General features: G+C 32.7%; 1 protein-coding gene across 1 annotated transcript; it reads left to right on the top strand.

The window, feature by feature from the left end:
- The first annotated feature begins 735 nt into the window (after positions 1-735).
- BBS4 (Bardet-Biedl syndrome 4) lies at positions 736-26156 on the top strand. The gene is made up of 20 exons (XM_080165579.1): positions 736-828; positions 1521-1547; positions 2028-2121; positions 2584-2656; positions 2822-2874; positions 3696-3796; positions 7669-7773; positions 8063-8173; positions 8602-8671; positions 9337-9429; positions 9991-10069; positions 10572-10673; positions 12256-12309; positions 12540-12643; positions 12823-12921; positions 14875-14914; positions 19244-19338; positions 24545-24697; positions 25056-25121; positions 25858-26156. Exons 1-20 carry the CDS (start codon positions 776-778, stop codon positions 25990-25992), a joined length of 1707 nt encoding a protein of 568 aa, XP_080021705.1. The 5' UTR covers positions 736-775; the 3' UTR covers positions 25993-26156.
- Positions 26157-26833: the final 677 nt, after the last annotated feature.

Raw genomic sequence — 26833 nt, 5'->3', positions numbered from 1 at the left:
TTTGACTGTACCTGATTCTTAAGTAACAGATGGCCATAAAACAATTTGCCCACACACACATGCTAGTACTAAATAACCATCTAAAAATATTCTGGTTAGTACAAAAATTTTTATTTCTTAACTGATCTTTCAGCATCTATACTTTTACTTGTTTAAATCTTATTTTTCTTTAAGAAATTAAAGCATTTTATAAGATTTGTAATCTTCTTAAGAAAATAATAAAATATATGTTGAAAAAATGTATTTAAAAGTCTTCTTCTATAAGCCAAAAATACTGCTTTCCTATTTCAAGTAATAACCATACCTACAAGAATAATAAAGAGAGAGAGAGAGAGAGACAGTATTTGTAACTGCTTTCTACATAAAGGAACAGGTAGTTTTACTCAGTGGTTTTGGTAGGCAAATATTTTAGTTTAGCTTTCTACCTTTTTATTAATACAATATTTTGTTAGATATTTTATAATAAAAAACAATATTTTTAAAAATAATATACTTTAATAAATGTAAATATTACATTTATTACAAATATAAACTTGCTACAATAAAGTGATTCATAAAAGTAAATTTTTTTCTATTAAATTTAGTGAGAACTTACTTATACATATTTTTTTAGACTTCTATGAATCTATATATAGTTAAATATAGAATGCGTTCTTACAAATTATATTTGTCAATGTCTGTTTGTACTGGAGCTTTTGTGTATGGATGTTGTCATCCTTGTTAATTTATTTTTGCAGATTTTATTTATGTTTGATTGATATTATAGAAGATAAAAATGTCGATGTTACCAGATGAACCGTCACAATCAATTATAAATGGACAAACAAGGTAAACTAAACGCAGTGATCTAAAGGGATAAGACAATGGCTGATAAATTGATGTAGTTGAAACGTTCGGACACTCAATTTAATGAAACAACCAATTAAAATTCAATAAAAGTCCCCAAAATTGTTAACCCAACGTTATTATAAAACTTTGGGCAATATTGCAATAAACAGCCCAACGTCCCCTCCCCCTAAGAGCTAAACTTCATTACCACAATAACCTTTCAGATATAAAGTATCGAAGCCACTCTAAAAGTCAATTATCTTCCTCATGCTCATTAAGTCTTTTTCCGGTTATTGTTTTTAGAATTTGACAAATAATAGTTATTCTTTCATCGTATTATAAACGGCTTTCCGCGGATATAGAATGTACAATCATAAGATTAAAACTATTTCTTTTTAGCCCCGAGATGCCGAATGCACGGACTAAAAAAACTGGTTTTAATCTTTTGATTGTACATTTCTATATTCGTAGAAAAACTGGATATAATACGATGCTAGACATAGTTTTTTCGTATGGATGAGAACCGGTTTCTATCCACCGGATTCGAATGAATACGAGAAACAATTATTCTTAACTTATAATCAAGTATAAAAAGCATTAGTCCTAGTTGAATTTTTTTTTCAGTCTGAATTGTTTAAAAAAAAGGCATTTACTAAAATGTAACGTATATGTGAAAAAATATTTTATTTTAGAACACCTACCTCATCAAGTCCAAAAAGGTAAGAATTGTACTGTTTATTAGTTATTAATTTGAATAAATTATTTTCCATACGTATAGTGAATATCAAAGCTAATATTAGATTTAGAGCATCGATTCATCCCCCACAAATGCCCTTAACCACAAGCCTCTAGAGGCGTAGCCGCTAGTAATTTAATAAACTAAAAAAAGCATGAAGGTATATTTCAAAAAAGGTGAAACAATTTCATAAATTGGTATACCTCTAATTATATACTACAGTTTGATCTTAACAAAACATTTGACGTAACACTATTTTAGACCATAGATGTAAATTGCTCTAATACCTAATGTTTGTTAACCGCTTTATCTTATTCGTTGGCTCAAAAATTTTGGGACTTCTTTTGAATTTGATTAGTTGGCTACAAAAATAAACTTTTCTATACTTTAAATTAATGGCATTAATTTTGGAAATTAAGTCAGTTACTTTATTTATAGACCCTAAAAAGAATTTATAATTCAGGGCTAAGAATCGTACCAAGAAAGCACCTGAGCTTCACACGCTAGAGAGAAGAAACTGGCTTATTCATCTACATTATATCAGGAAAGAATTTCAGGTAAGCCATGTTTCTAAATCAGAAACCTTCAAGGGGGGAGGGGGATGAGGATTATCTGAGCATGATGGTCAATAAAAAATCTGAAGCTGGTAATCGGGATATTCCTTTAACATTTGTCAACTATTTTGAGACACTATTACCAGCTTAAAAAGTCTTGGACGTCCTTAATCTGAATGTTGCCATACAATTTTAATGTGTAAATTATGTCGACATATAGGATTTGTTAAAAATGATTCTTGCATGTGGAGGGGGGGGGGGGGAAGGGGTTACCACTTGACCAACAATTAAAAATTTTACACACAATAGTATCTTCAATTTTAAATTGCCTTTATTTTTAATATTTTCAGATCGATAAGCTGATTACTTTTAAAATTCTTATGTGAAATTTTTTTTTATTGACTTTTAAGAAAAAAAGGGTGTTAGATAACTTTTTTACTTCTAAAAATCTTTTGTATATTTTAGAAATGTAAAGAGGTTATCCAGCTTCAACTAAGAGAGACTCATAACATGTGTGAATATGCTAATTATGTTCTAGGTAAATTTTCGTTTAAAATAGTGTTAAAGATTTCGTGGTAATTTTTAAAAAAATTGCAACGAAATTTTCAAAGATTTTTTATTTATTAATCTTTTTTTAATAAATGGACACATTCAATCTAAAAGTGTGGAATTTTTGTAGAATGGTTTACTTTATTGATTTTAGGATTGATATTAAGACAAGAGGGAAAAATCCAGGAATCACTTGAGCAGTTTCAAGTAAGAATTTAAAATTATTACTCTTTGTTTACAATACTCTTATTTTTTAAGTGAAACTACTCTACACATACCTTCTGCTATATTGTATCTTGGCACACCCCTCCTCAACCGAACTTTATATTAAAAAAAATGTCCCAAACATTCGGACAATTGGGCGTTCAAATAGGACCTAGTAGTAGTTAGAATCAGTTGAGAACAAAATCCTAGCCGTCCCTTCTTCCCAGATATGGCCATTTTAAGATTTTAGTCAAATAACACTAAATAACCTGATACAAACTTCACTCTTCTTTGTGTTGGCATAAAATTGGTATTAAAATTTATATGTCCATTAGTTGTAAATATATTCGGTTTACATTTGAAAATATTGGGATTTTTTTAAAATAGTGAAATAGATAAAGACTTATGATTTATTTGTGAAATTTTATAAACCGTACTTTATATTACACTAGCCGATGCGCCCCAAGCACCTACAGACTCTGCAAAGGAGGCAGCCAGAAATAGCCTTAAACCATTGATGACTTAAATCTAATAAATAAAATAGCCTGAAACTATAATGGAACATAAGTAAAGCTTATCCAAAAGAATGAACTTAATCAGTTCATTAGACATTGAAATCTTAAGCTTCTGACAAAATACTTTAGTAATTTATTTAATAAAAGAAAATAACTTAAAACCACCGAAGGACTATAGAATAAAATAGCATAAAACCACCAAGAGACCAGTTGCTATGTTTCCCTGAAGAATAGATCCCAATTAGTTTAGCAAGTACTGATATCTTAAGTTTCAGACGGAAAGACATCGTTCTACTTTTTATCATTTAGGTGTGTAATGTGCTAAACCCAAGTTCAGCTGATAATATCAAACAAATGGCAAGATCTCTGTTTCTTCTCGGCAGACATAGGCTAGCTATTGAGGCTTATAGGTAAGATTTTCATACATTCTTTTTTAAAGCTACTCTATAATTCAATTGTTTTTGTCTGCTATGGGGAATATGTGATCTTCTAGGCTGCTTTTTAAGATAAACTGTTGATTTTTTTTGGCTAAGTAAGAGCATCCAGTACATATTTTACTAAGTCTGTCAGTCGTTCATGCTACAAAAAAAACCAAATATGTCTGTTTTAAAAAGGTTTTCTAGTTCTATACATATCACATATTATTCATAATATATCTATTTTTACGATGTCTTAACTCACTTGTCCGTCCGTCATATATCATTTTTGTGCTCAACTTATGGATCTGTAGAGTCTCTATATTTAAATATGCAGAGGGTATAGAAGAAAATATAGCTTAAAACCACTAAAGAAGCTATGTGGGTTTAACTTAAACAAGGATGACAACATCCATAAAAGCGAAGCACTGAAACGGTAGGACAAACGGACATAAACACTTGTATAGTGTCTGAACTGAATAATCAGAATATAAAAGTATAAGAGTCGAAGCAAAATTGTAAGTAAATTTGTTGAAAAACTGCTTGATACAGGATAATGGACATACTTACATTCTTAGGACTTGATTATAGAGTGGCTTTACTTATAATATTGTTCTTTGTTGTCCCAGGAATCAATATACCAAAAATCCGATCAAACGGATATTTAGATCACATAAAAATTTGTTGTTAAAAGAGTAGAAAAATCAACATGTTTAAAATGGACGTACGGACATTCTGCTAATAATTATAGAGTTGCTACGCTTTCTAAATCGTACCTAACTACTAGAGGAATCATCATGCAAAGTCGAAAAGACTATTCTAACATGCCTAAATTAACGAATAAAAGCTATCTATCTCGGATGGACGTACGGACGGACGGACCGACCCTAATTATAGAAAAGCTTCGCTTTTAAAAAGAGAACTCGGTTCATTTCCAGACAGGCAGTAGATTAGATTCTGGTGACTGGGAGATATACCATAATCTTGGAGTATGTTATACTTATCTTATTATTTCCAGACAGGCAGAGAGTAGAATAGATTCTGGTGACTGGGAGATATACCATAATCTTGGAGTATGTTATACTTATCATATTATTTCCAGACAGGCAGAGAGTAGAATAGATTCTGGTGACTGGGAGATATACCATTATCTTGGAGTATGTTATACTTATCATATTATTTCCAGACAGGCAGAGAGTAGAATAGATTCTGGTGACTGGGAGATATACCACAATCTTGGAGTATGCTATACTTATCATATTATTTCTAGACAGGCAGAGAGTAGAATAGATTCTGGAGACTTGGAGATATACCATAATCTTGTAGTATGTTATACTTATCATATTATTTCCAGACAGGCAGAGAGTAGAATAGATTCTGGAGACTGGGAGATATACCATAATCTTGGAGTATGTTATACTTATCTTATTATTTCCAGACAGGCAGAGAGTAGAATAGATTCTGGTGACTGGGAGATATACCATAATCATGGAGTATGTTATACTTATCATATTATTTCCAGACAGGCAGAGAGTAGAATAGATTCTGGTGACTGGGAGATATACCATAATCTTGGAGTATGCTATACTTATCTTATTATTTCCAGACAGGCAGAGAGTAGAATAGATTCTGGTGACTGGGAGATATACCATAATCATGGAGTATGCTATACTTATCATATTATTTCCAGACAGGCAGAGAGTAGAATAGATTCTGGTGACTGGGAGATATACCATAATCTTGGAGTATGCTATACTTATCATATTATTTCCAGACAGGCAGAGAGTAGAATAGATTCTGGTGACTGGGAGATATACCATAATCTTGGAGTATGCTATACTTATCATATTATTTCCAGACAGGCAGAGAGTAGAATAGATTCTGGTGACTGGAAGATATACCATAATCTTGGAGTATGCTACACTTATCATATTATTTCCAGACAGGCAGAGAGTAGAATAGATTCTGGTGACTGGAAGATATACCATAATCTTGGAGTATGCTATACTTATCATATTATTTCCAGACAGGCAGAGAGTAGAATAGATTCTGGTGACTGGGAGATATACCATAATCTTGGAGTATGCTATACTTATCATATTATTTCCAGACAGGCAGAGAGTAGAATAGATTCTGGTGACTGGGAAATATACCATAATCTTGGAGTATGCTATACTTATCATATTATTTCCAGACAGGCAGAGAGTAGAATAGATTCTGGTGACTGGGAGATATACTATAATCTTGGAGTATGCTATACTTATCATATTATTTCCGGACAGGCAGTAGAATAGATTCTGAAGACTGGGAGATATACTATAATCTTGGAGTATGCTATACTTAACCTATTATTTTCAGACAGGCAGAGAGTAGAATAGATTCTGGTGACTGGGAAATATACCATAATCTTGGAGTATGCTATAATAATCATATTATTTCCAGACAGGCAGAGAGTAGAATAGATTCTGGAGACTGGGAGATATACTATAATCTTGGAGTATGCTACACTTATCATATTATTTCCAGACAGGCAGAGAGTAGAATAGATTCTGGTGACTGGGAGATATATCATAATCTTGGAGTATGCTATAATAATCATATTATTTCCAGACAGGCAGAGAGTATAAAAGATTCTGGTGACTGGAAGATATACCATAATCTTGGAGTATGCTATAATAATCATATTATTTCCAGACAGGCAGAGAGTAGAATAGATTCTGGAGACTGGGAGATATACCATAATCTTGGAGTATGCTATACTTATCATATTATTTCCAGACAGGCAGAGAGTAGAATAGATTCTGGTGACTGGGAGATATACCATAATCTTGGAGTATGCTATAATAATCATATTATTTCCAGACAGGCAGAGAGTAGAATAGATTCTGGAGACTGGGAGATATACCATAATCTTGGAGTATGCTATACTTATCATATTATTTCCAGACAGCCAGAGAGTAGAATAGATTCTGGTGACTGGGAGATATACCATAATCTTGGAGTATGCTATAATAATCATATTATTTCCAGACAGGCAGAGAGTAGAATAGATTCTGGAGACTGGGAGATATACCATAATCTTGGAGTATGCTATAATAATCATATTATTTCCAGACAGGCAGAGAGTAGAATAGATTCTGGTGACTGGGAGATATACCATAATCTTGGAGTATGCTATAATAATCATATTATTTCCAGACAGGCAGAGAGTAGAATAGATTCTGGAGACTGGGAGATATAATATAATCTTGGAGTATGCTACACTTATCATATTATTTCCAGACAGGCAGAGAGTAGAATAGATTCTGGTGACTGGGAAATATACCATAATCTTGGAGTATGCTATACTTATCATATTATTTCCAGACAGGCAGAGAGTAGAATAGATTCTGGTGACTGGGAGATATATCATAATCTTGGAGTATGCTATAATAATCATATTATTTCCAGACAGGCAGAGAGTAGAATAGATTTTGGAGACTGGGAGAAATACCACAATCTTGGAGTATGTTATACTTATCATATTATTTCCAGACAGGCAGAGAGTAGAATAGATTCTGGAGACTGGGAGATATACCATAATCTTGGAGTATGCTATACTTATCATATTATTTCCAGACAGGCAGAGAGTAGAATAGATTCTGGTGACTGGGAAATATACCATAATCTTGGAGTATGCTATACTTATCATATTATTTCCAGACAGGCAGAGAGTAGAATAGATTCTGGTGACTGGGAGATATACTATAATCTTGGAGTATGCTATACTTATCATATTATTTCCGGACAGGCAGTAGAATAGATTCTGAAGACTGGGAGATATACTATAATCTTGGAGTATGCTATACTTAACCTATTATTTTCAGACAGGCAGAGAGTAGAATAGATTCTGGTGACTGGGAGATATACCATAATCTTGGAGTATGCTATACTTATCTGAAAGAATGGGACCAGGCTATTCAATTACTAAGGTAAACTACCATTGGCTGGAAATATTTTTTCACCTACTTACATGGCATGATTTTGAAGAAATGCTACACTTGAAATACACAAAATAAAAAAACCTATTAAAATATTGATTACGTTAGTTTTAAGATCTGAAAGGATAAGCAACGAGCAATAAATAAATGTGCATACCTATTGATGGTAAACAAAATTACTCCTTCTGTAGATATTAATTATTAATTAAACGTTTGGACACAGTAGGTTCTAAAAAAATGTCGAAAAAACGCGGCATTCTTTCTCAAAAACCCATCTCAGGAGTGCATTAAATGAGAGTAAACACGAGGAGACCTACATAGTGCTGGGAAAAGTTCATCTCTACAACTCTGATATTCAATCTGCCCTGGAGGTCTATAAACAAGCTGTACAGTAAGAAATTTTGTATTATTTTATAATTTACTAGCAGATGCAACCCTAACATCAATGTTTTTATTATTCAAAAGGGGAAGGATTTGCAGAAAAATAGCCTAAAACCATCCCAAGGAAAATATCTTAATATTTCCGAAATTGAGAACTCATATAGTTCAGTAGTTATGGAAAAATTGACAAAAAACCTTAATAAGAAGCTAAATGTTCTATATAGCTTGGATCTCATTACTCATAATAATTTATAATGACTAATTTGACTTTCAATTTCTCATGTGTTAAATCAATTTTAACCAAAATTATCTTATATGGGATATATCTCACAGCTCTTCTGCTTTCAACTTTTTTGGCAGTTTAAAAAGTAATTATGAGAACAGATTATTTATTCTAATTTCATAATGTTTTTCACAAGTAACTGTTCCAATAATTAGTGCTTTTCCTGAACATGGAGACTTGAACACAACTCTTGGTCTTCTCTACATTCAGACTGGAAACCATCAGGTATTCTACACTATGACGGATCATGACAGATCCTGAACCTGCGGGAAATAGCATAGCACTTCCGGGCTCTTCGAAACATTACATAACCTAACCTAAAAGAAAGTTACAATCTATAATACTAAGTAGAACGATTTATGTCTATTTGTTTGTAGCAAAGGATCTCGCTAACCGCTGAACCGATCGGGTTCTTATTTACAGGGTAGCTTCTAATAGGTCCCGGGAAGGTTCATAACTATTTTCTTTGGTGGTGGGACACCCCAAACCCCCCCCCCCCAAAAAAAAAAAAAATTTATTGAAATTTTCTTGGGGGAAATTTTTCTTTTAAATCTAAAATACGAAAAAATAGTTTGATCAATCCTCTTAGGGCGAAGCCGCTAGGACTTTTTATATGATATATTTTCTCCATATTTTCTTTGAATATTGAAGTCTACATAATATGGAATTTATCTTTAGAAGTCTTTAGTAATTATGTTTAGTTTTGTGAATAAATCTCTGTTTCTTGGGAAAACAAAATACAAATTGTTTATATGCAATACAAACAAAAAAATTGTCCTTTTAGTTAGGGGCAATATCAATATTATAGCTATCACTCAGAAAACTTTACCGGTATCCTGAGACTAGCCACGCTTACTTTAACTTAGCCTATTACCTTCATATTTGTGAAGGCTGCTTTTGAACATCTGGGAACAGCATTAGCATTTGATCCTAAGAACAGCAAAGCAATCCTGGCAGCTGGATCCATGATGCAGTCCCACCAGGTAATTTTGAACCTTAGAACAGCCAGGTAATCCTGGCAGCTGGATCCATGATGCAGTCCCACCAGGTAATTTTAAACCTTAGAACAGCCAGGTAATCCTGGCAGCTGGTTCTATGATGCAATCTCATCAGGTAAGATTTGGACCTAAGATTAGCTAGGTAATACCATGATGTAGTATCATCAGGTTATATTTGAACATTAGAACAGCCAGGTAGTTCTTGTAGCTAAATGAATGACAATCAATGGTTACATATCCCTAGATATTATGCATACATTATACAATAATTATTAGACGTCAAAAACTTTTTAAAATATTAGAAGTAAGGACCAGACATAACCAAGAAAAGGTGCTAAAAAGCTACTAAAAAGCAGCTGCGGATCAAAAAGTCTAAAGCCGCCAGTTAATTAGGGTATAGGCATATGCATTAAACTTGCTTAAAACTTAAACTTTGTGTGTTGTCGAACATTAAATATGTGACGAAAATAAAAACATTGTTTTGTAGTAAAATCACGAAACCTTTCAATTATTTACAAAAGCATTAATTTCTTTCTTCTCATTAAGGATTACGACGTTGCCTTGTCAAAATACAAGCTTGCTTCTCATAATATTCCAGAATCTGCTCCACTCTGGAATAATATAGGTATATCAATATCAAAAAGTAACAGGAATCCTGTCTATCTATCTATCTATCTATCTATCTATCTATCTATCTATCTATCTATCTATCTATCTATCTATCTATCTATCTATCTATCTATCTATCTATCTATCTATCTATCTATCTATCTATCTATCTATCTATCTATCTATCTATCTATCTATCTATCTATCTATCTATCTATCTATCTATCTATATATCTATCTATCTATCATTATCAAAAAGTAACAGGAATCCTGTCTTTGTTTGTGTTTGTCTGTCTGTCTGTACCGAAGGATCTTGCTAACTTCTGAATCTGAACCGATTTGGTATATTAATCTTTTTCTTTAGTTTTTGTATAGAAAACTACTTATTAAAAGACATTATTTACCCAAAATCAAATTTAAGCTTTATATTAAAGCAAAAATAAAGTCAAAACTAATGTGTCATTTTTTCTCTTTTTGATAATATCCTCCAACCAAAAGATATAATTTTACTTATTTAGGAATGTGCTTCTTCGGAAAGAAGAAGTTTGTAGCGAGTATATCATGTTTGAAGAGGGCCAACTATCTGGCACCTTTTGATTGGAAGATTCTGTATAATCTGGGTAAGTTTAGTTATCACCTCGTTTCATGGTAAATGTTTGTAGCTGTTGAGCGCATTATTGGGTGAAATTATAAAAATATAAAAATATGCATAATTATATGTATAAAGCAAGAATAGAGTTTTTTTTATATTATTTATATGTTTACAAAAGATAAAAAGTTTATTTTATTTTAACAAGGACGATTACACGCATCTTGAATGTATTTGAAATTGGACTAAATAACTTTACATAATAATTTGAACTATAAACTTACTTCCCCAGGGAGAGAGGAAATTAGAAAATTTTGCAGACCCCCAAAGTTTTAAAAACTTTAAGAAATTACATTTGATCTTAATTGGGTTAAACACAGGAATAAGGTATAACCAACAAGCGTAATAAATCTAAAATAATATTTGGGGGGCAAATGGAGAGTTCGTCAATTTTACGATGTGTTGCCCCCTCCACCCCCCCCCCCCGACGACAGCTGAAAAAACACGTATAGGTTTCGTGATTTTTTCCGAACTAATTTCATTGTTTGTAGAAGCTGGGTTAAACAAACCTTAAGAATCTAAATTCCAAAGATAGATTTAATTGACAGAAGGGTTTATCAAAGTCATAGGATGTGCTACAATTTATCGTTCATTGTCTTTCCCTTAAGATCCTTGTATTTCCCCCGGTTTTTGTTCCCATTTTTCTTTGTCTATCTGTCTATTCTATACAGCTTGAAAGGGCAATCTTGAAATTAAGTTTTGTAATGAAATATATTTACACATCTTAAAACATTTGTAAAAACCTCATATAATAAGAACAGGGTGTCTGTCTATTTATTTGTTCCATAGGATCTCGTTGGACCAATATGATTCTCCTCTCATGGCACTCATAGGTCAGGGAATCGTTTTTTAAAAAAAAATGCTAGCTCTCTATTTTGATAAGCAGCCGAAAAAGTATTATTTTTTCCTTGTGGTTTCTATCAGAAGAACAGACGGACGTTTTATTTATAGAGTACTTTCGCCTCTAACAACTAAGAGAATAACAAGGCAAGAAGTCCCTCCACAGATTATGACGTCATACGATAGAATAGCCAATGCGAGGACAATATACACTGTAATTGACCGATGGTAAAATTTATGCTGGCCTCTCATTGGTTATTTTATCGTATGACGTCATAATCTGTGTAGGGACTTTAATCTTCACAAGACAAAGTATAAGAATTTCTTTTTTATTGCTTCTGCTTTGTTTTGCTTGAAACAAGATTTGATTCCAGGAAAATCTTTGCGCCACACTTCATATTTTTGCGTAACACTTCATATTTCTGATGGATTAGATAACGCATAATTTGTCAGTGATAGGGCTATGGCATTTTGTAAATGAAAGGACAACATTTTTTTCTTTTCCTATTAATTATCATTTATCCAAAAAAAATACAGAAAATATGGGCTGTGTTTCTTTTTGAGATTCTACCCTCTAGATTCTAGATTCGATCATTATGCCATGTAATTATAGGCCAAATTGATTCCAAAGTTTCGAGTAAGTAGAATGTTATAATTATCATTTTCAATTGATTTCATGTTTTAGTTAGAGTATTAATTGATTCTGATTTTAGGTCTTGTTCACTTGACAATGGAACAGTACGCTTCTGCTTTTCATTTCTTATCAGGAAATTAACAACAAATATTAAAAAATAAACTTAAATTATTAAACACAATCGTGTTTGGAACTACTAGTTGCTCTGCTCTTAGAATCTTGGGGCGCAGACTTAGATGATACAGGGAAGGTTGGTAACGGGGAAAAAAAGAAAGGGGGGGGGGGAGATTCTTTTTTAAGGGGTATACAGAAATCCAAACAAAATCTTTTATAAATATTCAATGGTGTTATCAATTTGAGCAGCGTCTATAAACCTGCGGCCCAGCCGTGGTCAGACCTTCATGTTGATGGCTATAGCTCTGGATAACCTCGAGGATGCTGAGAATGCCACGGCTGCTTATGAACAGGTAAACTATGAATACTGCATAATCTTTACTTGCAGCTTTATAATTCTTCGGAGATTGGATCAAAGGATCATGGAAACCGCTTTAGTTCGATATTGAAAAGGACTTAAAGACATGCGAACAGACAGATAGACCAAAGTAGATTTTCAGTGCAAGTCTTGTTCATACTATTATCTTTATAGGCTATTGCTTTGGATCAGCGAGACCCTGGGGTTGTTCTAAACTTTGCTATCTACCTATCTAATCATAAAGATGTTGTTTCAGCTGCAAGACAACTAAAGGTAAATATTATCTATCTATCTAACTATAAAGATATAGTTTCAGCTGCAAGACAACTAAATGTAAATATTATCTAGCTATCTAACTATAAAAATACAGTTTCAGCTGCAAGACAACTAAAAGTAAATATTATCTATCTATCTAATTATAAAGATATAGTTTCAGCTGCAAGACAACTGAAGGTAAATATTATCTATCTATCTAATTATAAAGATATAGTTTCAGCTGCAAGACAACTAAAGGTAAATACTATCTATCTATCTAATTATAAAGATATAGTTTCAGCTGCAAGACAACTAAAGGTAAATATTATCTATCTATCTCATTACAAATATATAGTTTCAGCTAAAGGTATTCAACCATCTATCTTCTAGAGCACAAAAGAGAATTACCTATACCAATTTCGAAATTTCATGTTCTCTAGAGCATTGTAGACAGACTGACAAACTAACTAATTTATAGAGTAGATGATCATTGAATAGGAGAAACTTCACTTAAAAATCTATAATCTTTAAAAATAGCAGCCACGAAATTCACGTTTCCCTCGAATGTATGTTATAGACGGAGAGACAATTATACTTTTAGAGTAGCTTCTCTACTTATAAAAAAAACCTAAGATAACAGTTTCTATGAGGAGGTTATTATGAAATAATTCTCCCATGTGTTTATAAATATTTCTATGTCTGTTGCACTATGCTACAATAGAGGCAAAAATACATTAACAAGTTAAAAAAATAAAAGAAAAACAATTAGGTATTCTAAGAAACATTAGAAGATAAGTATTATTTTAGCATCATTATTATAGACAGGTTTCGGCGGATAGTAAAATAAGAATATTAAAATTAATTTTATTTTTGTTGGCCCATATTGACCGATGGCCCGAGCCTACTAATTAATTCTGTGATTTTTATAGTATTATTCAGTTTTAAAGTCATAATGGAAGGTCAAATATATAATCATATATTTTAATATTTTTGCTCGGGGCTCTTTTCGGTTTGTGTGTATATTATTTGATTTAAAATCCACCAAAATTAAATTTTTACGGACCTGAAGAACATTCGGACATATATCCTAATCGTACAGTTGGTGTAATTAAAAAGTCATTGCACATAAAGTATTTTTTTTTTTTTTTTTTTTTACAAAATTAGGAACTCTATAAAAATGTAAGTCTGTCCAATTAATGTTCTTTACGGCTCAGTGTGATATGGCATATAAATGTTGTTTTCTTGTCTATCAAAACTTAAATAACTTCATAATTGGCCCCATGCTGAAGGGAGAGAGAGTGTGTGTGTGAGAGAGAGAGAGAGACAGAGAGAGAGAGGGAGAGAGAGAGAGAGAGAGAGAGAGAGAGAGAGAGAGAGAGAGAGAGAGAGAGAGAGAGAGAGAGAGAGAGAGAGAGAGAGAGAGAGAGAGAGAGAGAGAGAGAGAGAGAGAGAGAGTGTGTGTGTGAGAGAGAGAGAGAGACAGAGAGAGAGAGGGAGAGAGAGAGAGAGAGAGAGAGAGAGAGAGAGAGAGAGAGAGAGAGAGAGAGAGAGAGAGAGAGAGAGAGAGAGAGAGAGAGAGAGAGAGAGATTGGGGAGGTTGTAATTTTAGCAAAACATATGTATTAACAGTTTTTTATTGTATTTTAAGAGCTTTTTAAAATTAATTCAAATGCCTACATAATTATTTTTATTGTTTTTCCTTAAAATAAGAATAAACGGTGGTTTTACCTTTAAGTGCCTAGTCGAGCACTGTACTCCCCGTTATATCTTGAAGTTATGGGTTAGGGGTAGTTTTTGTTTTTAACTTTAGGCTGTTTAGGTCAGTATATACATACATATTCGGAGGAAGGATTCTGTGTTCACTTGCCACTTTTTAAACGTGCCAAGATCAAGCTCTTATTTTGTCAGATATCACTTTGAAACGAGTAGATAAATTTTTTATATGAAATGATTTATTCCTAATTTATTCAGGAATTTGAGAGCCGTGTTGAAAAACTTCGGGAAATTCCAGGTATTAATGTTTTTTTTCTCTTCAAAGTATGGCTTTGAAACCGATTAAAATCCGCTGGATTAGAACCGGTTCTGAGCCATACATACATAATTTTTTGTATTGTTGTATAGACAATTTTCCATGAATAATAAAATGAAAATAATAAATTAATAACAGTTTTGTTAGCCTCCTTGGATCTAACAAAACTATAATTAATCCTATAATTTCCATCCGCGGAAAGCTGTCTATAATACGATGCTATAAATAACTATTCCCCATTAATTGATTACTTTGTCCAGTTAATTTGATTGAAAGCCTGAACAAAATATATATCTAATCAAGGACATATTCTAACATATAAGGAAAACTAGGGAAAAAAGAATAAAAACATCCTTAGAAGCGAAGCTAATATTTAAAAAAAACGTTATCTTATTATATACTTTGTATTATGATTTTAAAAATTATGGTAGTTATTTAAGAACTCGCTAACCACTGAACCTCTCTCCCTCTTCGAAAACTGAGAGCCGAGAAGCAATTGACACTAGCTAATCTTTATAATAAAGTAACAAGATGTCTATCTGTGTGTTTGTATGTTTGTACCGAAGGATACGCTAACCGTTGAACCGATCGGATTCTCCTTAACTGGGTGACTTCTCATAGGTCCCGGGAAGGTTTATAACTATTTTGGGGGATGGTACCACCACCCTCACAAGAGAAATAACAAAAAATCGTAGAGACTTGAACGCAACAAAGACACATTTAAAGTGCCACTAAAGGTCTCTAGGGGCGTAGCCGCTATAAGAATAATAAGACAATATTATACAAAAATTGGACAAAATTTCTTTAATCATAGACAGAAAAAAAAACTCTGTAGTCTACGGGGCTAACCTACTCCAAATAGAGCTCTATAATCTAACCACTTGAAATTAGTAAAATTTGAAAATTTTGAAAAACATTTTTTTTTTCATTTTTATGTAATAATTGCACTTAATTGTTTTGATCAATAAAAAAAGATAACTTTGAAAACAGCAAAAGATTAAAATAAAGATTTAGTACAGATTTATATTTTTGTAGCGAAGCCACTCTATACGTGATTGTACCTATGTCCTTATGTAATGTTAGGCTTTTCCTTCTTTCTCTGTCTATCTTTATGATTGACCGTTTATTTACTCTTTTATAATTTTAAAGGCTCCGCTACTAAGAGTTTGTAGAGGGGTGTCAACACCAACCTAAATTTGATATTTATTAGACCTGCCTTCCACTTTTTGCACCCACTAATGTTTTTCACCCCTGCTGTAATGTTGTGTACGCCACTGATTGGATGTAATTGGCCTCGTTTGTTTGTGTTTTCATTAAGATCTTGTAAACTACTTCGCCAGTACTTCCACCATTTTCAGGGAAGTTTCGTATCAGTCCATATTAGGCTAACCTCTTGGCTGAATTAACTTCAGGTTATTGGCGAAGCAACTAATAGACCTACTAGTCATCTGGACACAAAGTAATACTAGCCTAGCCACCAGTAATGGCTAAACTTTCACGTTTCATCTTCTTTGCTTCTTAGTCATTTTCTCTGTTTTACAAATAAACCATCAAATTTAAGTGATAATAATTGTCAGTGAAGCGCAAGACAGTTGATAATTTTTAAACAAGGACAATGTCATGAAGACTGTTGCGATATTTACGAGATCTTATTGGACAGTTATGAAAAAATTATATCAGGGAGGGAAGGGACATTGAGCTGTAAATTACCCTGGTACCCAAAGTTTTGAAACTACGTTATCCTATTCACTTAATCAAGAAGTTTAGGTACTTTTATTGAATATCGACAATTAGTGTCCAAACGTTTAAATCAATAATTTAAATTTACAGACGAGGTAATTTAGTCTATCCTAATTAATGCTGTATATCAATTTATCGTCAATTGTCTTATCCCTTAAGATCCCTGCAATGCATAAATTTACATATATACCTACTATTTTAGTATAGAGTGGCTTCGATTGGATTAGCGTAATACTTTCCATTCGTTGATTTCAAACAGATATTACAATTTGTTTGTATATTTTCTTATTTAATAACTTTACATTTTTATGCAATTTTAGAAGCGTAGCATCTCTATAAACATTTTTAAATTTAAACCTCCTTGTTGACCTTTGTAGACACATTAATATTTCAATAAATTTCTTGTTTAGCTCTCTTATATTTATTTAGTATATGCCTTACTAGCGGCTACGCCCCTAGAGACCTCTAGGGAAACTTGTGAGAATGGAGGAGGTCTACCCTTTACTTTTTGGGGGTGGGGAGGGAATTGTTCTAGGGGCGATTTCTCTTTGGATGGTGGACATACCTTTTCCGAAAACAGTAAAAAACCTTTCTGGGACTTGTAAGAAGCTACGCTGTAAAGGAGACCCATTTCGGTTCAGCGGTTAGCGAGATCCTTAGCTACAGACAAAACAGCTTGCTACTTTATATAATAGGATTGTGTCACATTTTCCAGTTCATCCAGGGCTGGGGCGAGGGGAGGGAGGGGGAGGGGGGGGCTTTGGACTGATTGGGTTGTACAAACTAACAGTGTTCAAACTTTTCCACCAAACTTGTAATCTGTGTAAAGGATAATAAGGAAGTTACTTTAACCAAATTTACCAGCTTGGCTTGATATTGCATGATTCTTGAGTTTTCTTATTTTCCCTCTATTGCCAAACTCTGACATAACCTTCATATAAGTATAATTTTCTTATAATGAATTCAATAAAAGAAAATGGCTATATTTTCCTTTCTCAATCATTATGCAAAAAAGTCCCCAAAGTTGTTAAGCCAACTTACAAGAAATTTCTTGATTAGATGTAGATCCTGAGATTCTACGTAATGCCAGTATTTTAGCAGCTATCATTAAATTAATTTCAGGATTAGATGTAGATCCTGAGACTCTACGTGGTGCCAGTATTTTAGCAGCTATCATTAAATTAATTTCAGGATTAGATGTAGATCCTGAGACTCTATGTGGTGCCAGTATTTTAGCAGCTATCATTAAATTAATTTCAGGATTAGATGTAGATCCTGAGATTCTACGTGGTGCCAGTATTTTAGCAGCTATCATTACATTAATTTCAGGATTAGATGTAGATCCTGAGATTCTACGTGGTGCCAGTATTTTAGCAGCTATCATTAAATTAATTTCAGGATTAGATGTAGATCCTGAGATTCTACGTGGTGCCAGTATTTTAGCAGCTAAAATTAAATAAATTTCAGGATTATATGTAGATCCTGGGATTCTACGTGGTGCTAGTACTTTAGCAGCTATCATTAAATTAATTTCAGGATTAGATGTAGATCCTGAGATTCTTAGTGGTGCCAGTATTTTAGCAGCTAAAATTAAATTGATTTCAGGATTAGATGTAGATCCTGAGACTCTACGTGGTGCCAGTATTTTAGCAGCTAACATTGAATTAATTTCAGGATTAGATGTAGATCCTGAGACTCTACGTGGTTCTAGTATTTTAGCAGCTAACATTAAATTAATTTCAGGATTAGATGTAGATCCTGAGACTCTACGTGGTTCTAGTATTTTAGCAGCTAACATTAAATTAATTTCAGGATTAGATGTAGATCCTGAGATTCTTAGTGGTGCCAGTATTTTAGCAGCTAAAATTAAATTGATTTCAGGATTAGATGTAGATCCTGATACTCTACGTGGTTCTAGTATTTTAGCAGCTAACATTAAATTAATTTCAGGATTAGATGTAGATCCTGAGACTCTACGTGGTTCTAGTATTTTAGCAGCTAACATTAAATTAATTTCAGGATTAGATGTAGATCCTGAGACTCTACGTGGTTCTAGTATTTTAGCAGCTAACATTAAATTAATTTCAGGATTAGATGTAGATCCTGAGACTCTACATGGTTCTAGTATTTTAGCAGCTAACATTAAATTAATTTCAGGATTGGATGTAGATCCTGAGACTCTACGTGGTTCTAGTATTTTAGCAGCTAAAATTAAATTGATTTCAGGATTAGATGTAGATCCTGAGACTCTACGTGGTTCTAGTATTTTAGCAGCTAAAATTAAATTGATTTCAGGATTAGATGTAGATCCTGAGACTCTACGTGGTTCTAGTATTTTAGCAGCTAACATTAAATTAATTTCAGGATTAGATGTAGATCCTGAGACTCTACGTGGTTCTAGTATTTTAGCAGCTAACATTAAATTAATTTCAGGATTAGATGTAGATCCTGAGACTCTACGTGGTTCTAGTATTTTAGCAGCTAACATTAAATTAATTTCAGGATTAGATGTAGATCCTGAGACTCTACATGGTTCTAGTATTTTAGCAGCTAACATTATATTAATTTCAGGATTGGATGTAGATCCTGAGATTCTACGTGGTGCCAGTATTTTAGCAGCTAACATTGGATATACACTATCTGTCTCTCTTCAAAATGAGAAACAGGTAAACAAAATATTATGCTTACTAATTCTATCGAAATGGTTAAATTTTTAAAAACTTTTTTACAGGACAAAAGCTGACTTAAATGTTCCTTTTTCATATATAGTCCAGAAAAGGAGATTTAATATTCTAAGGATAATTTTTATATTAAAATTTAAAATTTTACAAGAAAAATGTTATATAATATTACTAAATTGAAGAAAAAAAATATTATGAAATCATTAAAAGATTGATTAATCCTTATACTAAAGTAACAGGATGTCTCTTTGTATCTTTGTCTGTCTGTGTATTTGTACCAAAGGATCTCGCTAACCGCTGAACCGATCGGATTCTCCTTAACAGGGTAGCTTCTCATAGGTCCCGGGAAGGTTTATAACTATTTTGGGGGAGGGTACCGCCACCCTCTTAAGAGAAATCGCTCCTGGAAAAAAATTCCCCCCCCCCCCCAAATAGTTTAGGAGCGATGTGGTAAAATGTCCCAACTGCCTTAAAACTTGACTTGCGAGTAAATCATTAAAGATTAAATTAAAGGGTATGCATATAAAAATACGTACATTTTTAAAATTCTAATTGCTCAGCTTGTGTTAATAGTAGAAAAACGTTATGCATACCATTAGAACCGCTATAAAGTCTATTTTTTGGAAATATAAAAACGATTCCTGTGCTACGTATAATTTATGAGCTATGTGGTAGAATGTCACAACTGAATTAAAACTTAACTTGCGAGTAAATCATTAAAGATTAAATATTTTCACTTTTCTCATATTTATTAATACAGCTCCTAAACTAAAAATAGAACAAAAATCGTACTTATATTTCCCAAAAATAGAGCTTATGACGGTTCTAACGATATACATAGCATTTTTCTACTATTCACACAAGCCGAGCAGTTTGAATTTTAAAAATGTTCACAGTTTTGCACACAATTTTTTTTATCTTTAATGATTTACTCTCAATTCAAGTTTTAAGTCAGTTTGGACATTCTTCTACGTAGCTCCTAAACTATAAGTAGCACAGTAATGGTTCTTATATTTCCACAAAAAAGACTTCATAGCGGTTCTAATGGTACGCATGACGTTTTTCTACTATTAACACAAGCCGCGCAATTTGAATTTTAAAAATGTACATATTTTTTTATATACTTTAATCTTTAATGATTTACTCGCCAGTCAAGTTTTAAGGCAGTTGAGACATTTTACCACATCGCTCCTAAACTATACGTAGCACAGGAATCGTTTTTATATTTCTAAAAAATAGACTTCATAGCGGTTCTAATGGTATGCATAACGTTTTTCTACTATTAACACAAGCCGCGCAGTCTAGATTTTAAAAAGGTCCGCAATTTTTTTGCACACCCTTTAGATAGGTGAATTTGTAATGCAAAATAAACTTATTTATTTGAATAATTTAAAGTTGCCCTGTAATATTATACTCTAAAAAAAATTTAAAATTAGTAATTTAAATATATCTTTTCACACCAGCACAAGTAAAAAAACTTTTTTTCTTACAATTATTCCCATAAAAATTAGGTAATATTATACATCAAATTTATTATATGCATTTACATCATTTCATGCTTTACATTGCACTGCATTGCATAAAAGTTGCAGAAACATATTAAATACGTTCAGAATACAGTGTTAGGACAACTATACGGAGAAATAAATTTTCATAAATTCCTTTACAAGAAGGTATTATAATATAGGAAGCCATCTTTAATTGAACAAATGTGGATGCTGTAATAATATGACGTAACAAAAAAAATTAGCCAATGAGAGGCCACTATAAATTTTACCATTGGTCAATAACGGCCTCTCATTGGCTATTTTTTTTGTTACGTCATATTTTTTGCACCAATACTCACAGCATCACAAATGTGAAACCAGAGTATAAACAATCCAACTATATGATTGTGTCTGACTGATTATCTAGGGTAATAAATCTATTGGCAACTACTTTTTAATAATTATTGACTTAGGATTGAAGAATTATGGAAATTTTTATTGTCGTCATTCCCTTAAAATAATTTGAATATATATTTCAGGGTCTACTTAAAAAGCTAATTTAGAAAATTATAGATCTTAAAAGACTGCAGGTTGTCTGGATGGTCTCCTTTTTTTATTTTTTTACTTGCAGATAACATTCTTTTGTTGTGGCGGCTTATAAGCATTATGTGATGGCTGCAAAGATGGTTATTCCAAAAAATAACATAAAATGATGATAATCGTTTTGAAAGGGTAATAAAAGCAGCTGCGAATCATATCGCGGATGCAGAATTCTGAGCTGGATCTTTAAATCATTTCAATGGTGCGCTAAATCACCCTGCGCAGAATTTCAGCCAATCACAGCGGCGCATTTTACGAAATGATTTAAAGATCCAGCTCTGGTTTAACATTTATTTCATGCTTAATTAAATCTAACATTTTTTATTAGTGGACACCCTATGCGTAATTATGTTTGTGTGTGTGTGTGTGTGTTGTATGTGTGAATGTATGTGTGTGTGTGTGTGTGTGTGTGTGTGTGTGTATGAACTTATGTATGTAATGTATAGTGGGGGTATTTGTGTAATATCTCTGTGGGGGCTAAACTAACACACAAGTATTTAGTTCAATTATTTTCAGCGGAGAGACTGCTCTATAAATTAGTCTATGACGTCATATAGGCCTATTGTAATAATGGATCTTGTAAAAGGAAAAGTAAACTTAAATAAGAAAGTGTGGATATCCTTGTATAAAAGTAACAGAATGTCTGTCTACACCGAAGGGTCTCGCTAAACGCTGAATAGAAATGGTTCTTCTTTACAATATAGCTTCTAATAGGTTCTGGGAAGGTTTATTACTTCTTTACCATCCTACCAAGAGAAATTGCTCCGCTAGTTTTTAATAATGTCATATTTTAGTAATAAAAATAAACAGGAAATTAATGTTACTGTCATTGTTATTAAGTCTAAGCTACTATATTTGTTACTTAAAATACAAATTATCCAGAAAAATATTTTTTGAATACCTTACACTTCAAATTTTATATAAAACTAGGTTCTTATTTTTAACAAAAAATTTGCTGAATGATAATAATATTAAAATATTATTTATATGTAAAAGATAATTAGCAATGTTAAAACTAAAAAAAACATTACTTAAATAGTTTGAATGAAAAATTTATGACGATTATAAGCAAGTTATCGAGTTGCTTCAAATTGCAATTTTGAATATATGCAAAGTTTGAAGAAACAAGAATTTTCTAGAAAACTGTGCGGCCATCAAAAAAAAATTAGATGAGCTCAAATTAAAATAATTGAAAGAGAAGAAACTGTAATTTTGAAAGAATGTTAATTAGAATAATAGAATGAGGTTTTGTCTGTTTAGGTACACATTCTCTACAAATCAGGAATACAGGGATAGGACCATGGATTTATCAAAACATTTTGGTTTGTTTTCATATTGAAGGAATGTAAAAAATCTTGGGCTATTCTTGGATTAGGGGTTTCCTAAGTCTTACATATTTGTATCATCTATAATACAAAGTAGAACGATGTCTGTCTGTTTGTTTGTAGTGAAGGATCTCGCTAACCGCTGAACCGATCGGGTTCTCCTTTGCAGGGTAGCTTCTCATAGGTCCCAGGAAGGTTCATAACTATTTTCTTGGGTGGTGGGAAACCCCCAACCCCCAAAATAAATGAAAAATACCCCCCCCCCAAAAAAAAATTCTTTTTTCTTTTTAAAACTAAAATCAAAATAGTGGGGTCGACTACCCCCCACCCCCCCAAAAAAAAAAAATTCCCCCCCCCCAAAATTTTTTTCTTACAAATATTTCTTTTAAATCTAAAATACGAAAATTTGGTTTGATTAAACCTCTTGGGGGTGTTAATTAGAACCATTAACATAAAAAAAAATATTTTTCTCCACAAGAACACAGACAGACATACATCTTTTTAACTCTTAAATAATAATTTAATGATTGATAAAAAATAGATTTGTCTAAATCCTAGCGGTAATCATTGTTAAACTCAGTGTGTGGTTAAATAGTGTCTGTTTTATTTACAAAATTACGCATACAAAAACTATTACACAAACATGGAAAGAACAATGAAAAATAAATCAATCTACCTTTGCCTTTATAATGAGAAATTCTACCTTTTTTCAATAATTTTCAAGGAAATAAATGTTGAAGAAAATTCAACAGTATTTTTCCTTCCCCTCCCTGCTAATTATAAACACAAAAAAATCTTTTCTCGTATTCATTCGAATCCGGTGGATAGGAACCGGTTCTCATCCATTCTATATCCGCGGAAAGCCGTTTATAATACGATACGAGAAATAACTATTCTCGTATTCATTCGATTCCGGTGGATAGGAACCGGTTCTCATCCATACGAAAAAACTATGTCTAGCATCGTGTTATATCCAGCTTTCTACGAATATAAAAATGTACAATCATAAGATTAAAACCAGTTTTTTTAGCCCGTGCCTTCGTTACCTCGTGGCTAAAAAAAACTTGTTTTAATCTCATAATTGTACATTCTATATCCGCGGAAAGCTGTTTATAATACGATGAAAGAAATAACTATTTTCCTTCTCCTCCCTGCTAATTACACAAAAAAATCTTTTAAACTTTTAAACAAGTTTTTTATTGCTTCATACAAATGTGAGTAAATATAGAAATAAAACAAGGAAGTCGATATGCAACGAAGTAGACATTTTATTAGATAAGCAAATACAAACAATAAGCTAATTGAGACTAAACCTAGCATAGCCATACTGCATAATGCATCTGCAAAGAATAGTAAAATCTAGAAGTTTAGAGACATTTAATTTTTTGGGGGTACTTTACAACATTTTAAACCTTAATGTTCTGTGTCCTTAAAGATCTTTTTTTTAGATAGAAGAACCTTGTAATTGTAATTTATTTCCTGTGCAATAACTGCTCGCCTCGTTTTATTGCACTGCAGCATTACAGGCCTAAATGACCATTAGCATCACGTAAACAAAAAATGGCCCTACTTATATTAGAAATATGTAGTGTACACTGTACATATTTAAATAGTAATAATTTTAATAATAATCTTAGCCTTATTAATTACAATATTCTATGTTAGGTGCGCTTGCACTTTGCTGATGCTGGTATAAAGTGTTTGCAATACATATATCTAATAGTTGATAAATGTGAAAGATAAAGTTTTTCCCATGGTTATAACTTTTTAAAATTTTAGAAGCTGGATGCAATTGAAAGAGGGGGAGGTCAGAGCCGTGGTCAGCGGTCAACACCATCCCGTAAGGGTGAGCCAACAGTACCCATCCCAACAGAGCCACCGAGAACAGCCGCAGCTGTGCGTAGCAATAAGGAACTAGAATCTGAAGTCAAAGTAAGAGATTTTAAATTTAGTATTCAGTAAATTAACAAGAAAAATAAGTAGAAAAGAATATTTTGCATTTGTAAAAACACAGTCATAAAGTGATTTTATCATTTTAAAAAAATAACAGGATGTCTGTGTGAGAAGCTTCTAATAGGTCTAAGGAAAGTTTAATACTATTTTTGGGGAGGGTGCTAAATCCATTCTAAGAATAAATTTTGTTCGTTTTAAAAATAAAATTAATAATGTAGGGTCGACTTCAATCTTTCCCCTCAATCTTATCTATGTTAAATGTGTAAATGCTGTAAATTGTATCCTTAGCTAATATAAATATGCACCCCTACTGAAAATTGTTTATGTATTTGTTCAGGCTCGGGTTCGTAGTGCCAGATCTGCTATGAAACAACGACGAAGTGTTAGTGATCTTGTTAATCAGGTTTGTTAGACAATTATCTATAAAACAAAGTAGAACGATGTCTGTCTGTCTGTTTGTTTGTCTGTCTGTCTGTCTGTCTGTTTGTTTGTTTGTCTGTTTGTTTGTAGCGAAGGATCTCGCTAACCGCTGAACCGATCGGGTTCTCCTTTACAGGGTAGCTTCTCATAGGTCCCGGGAAGGTTTATAACTATTTTCTTGGGGGATGGGACACCTTCAACCCCCCCAAAAAATGAAAAATCCCCCCCCCCAAAAAAAAAAATTTTCTTTTTTCTTTTAAAAATTAAAATAGTGGTTTGATCAAACCTCTTGGGGCAAAGCCCCTAGAGGCTAGGGGCGAAGCCGCTAGTAACACTAAGATTTACCTTAAAAGGTTATTGGAAAGGTATTGAGGGTTGGTTGTCTTATCATACCATAAGCATAACTAGTTTAATCCAGCCAATCAAGATTTAAAGTTTTCTAACTAAAAATGAAAGGATGGTTATTAAACTTAGAGTACTATGAGTACTTGTATAATTTACAGTCCAATGTTGATAGTGCCTATAAAAAAATGACGTCATACTGGTCCTACCATTGGTCAATTAAGATGTATACTGGCCAGTCAATAGTAATTAAGTTTGTGCCATGGCCTATCATTGGTCATTTCTTCTATTGTATGACGTCATTATGAACAGTTTCATACTAATTTTCAGCCATACTTTCAAAAATAAAAATATAAATGAACTTTTTTGCAATTTAGGCCAGTGATGTCCCAATCCACATAGTGCAGTCAGGAAAGCCTCCGCCTGATCAACAACAAGTACAGCATGGGCCAGAGCAGGGGGAGGAACCATCTAATATTCCCCCAGAAGACCCAGAAATGATCAGAGACTAATACAATGAATTTTGTCTTGTGTTTCTTTTTTAGATTTTCTTGTAAAGCAAAATGAACTTTAAATCCTATTTCAAGATTAGAAAAAAATTGTCTTTATCTTAAAATTTTTCAGATTTGTAATGATTATATTATTTGTATTGTTGAAATAAATTAATGTAAGATTATATCAGTATTCAATACTTTTCAAGCAAAGCTCATTTAGGTTATATTTAGGTTATTTATTTAAGTTATATTTATGATTGTGATAAGAATCAGAATCAGAATTCTAGATCAACCGTTGTAACTCAGTATCTTTGCTTAAAACTAAGCTTTTACAATAAAATAATTTCTTAGGCTAGCCAAGAAGTTAGGGTTTCTAGCAGTGTTTCGGAGCCGGAGACGGGTGCCGTGGAGCCGCCATATTTTGCTTGAGCCGGAGCCATAATTTTCGTTTAAAAACGGCTCCGGCTCCGGACTAGATAGATAAAGATGTTTTTTTTATAAATTATAATTTGGTAACTATGTTTTGTCATGTGCAAATGCCCCTATTAAGTTTTTCAAGTCCATTTTTATCAAAAATTGAACTTTTAAAACCTTCAAAAGTCAAAAATAGACGTGGGAAAAAATATGTTGGGTTTTTTCTTGATTTTAGGCCGGAGCTGGAGCCGGAGCCGCCATCATCGCAGACGGCTCCGCGGAGCCGGAGCCGCACCAAAATGAAACGGCTCCGCAACGCTGTTCCAAAGTCTTACATTTTCTTTATATCTATGCAAGGCCAAGGAACCCCTTACTCCTAGGCTAATCTAGAAAAACATTTTAGGATTTATTTTAGGCTCATTATCAATTTGAAATTCCTTTTTTT

The sequence above is a fragment of the Acartia tonsa genome, chromosome 6 (assembly GCF_053477335.1).
Source record: "Acartia tonsa isolate MP-2025a chromosome 6, ASM5347733v1, whole genome shotgun sequence".
NCBI classification, from domain to species: domain Eukaryota; kingdom Metazoa; phylum Arthropoda; class Copepoda; order Calanoida; family Acartiidae; genus Acartia; species Acartia tonsa.
Note: the sequence above shows the minus strand (reverse complement) of the source record. Positions and strands in the feature narration are given on the sequence as shown.

Bases quoted from the DNA above. Each gene is read 5' to 3' on its own strand.
- BBS4 (XM_080165579.1), top strand. From the start codon at position 776: ATGTCGATGTTACCAGATGAACCGTCACAATCAATTATAAATGGACAA. The intron at 829-1,520 runs GTAAACTAAACG...ATTTTATTTTAG, and splicing joins ATTATAAATGGACAAACAAG to AACACCTACCTCATCAAGTC. The intron at 8,174-8,601 runs GTAAGAAATTTT...TCCAATAATTAG, and splicing joins GTCTATAAACAAGCTGTACA to TGCTTTTCCTGAACATGGAG.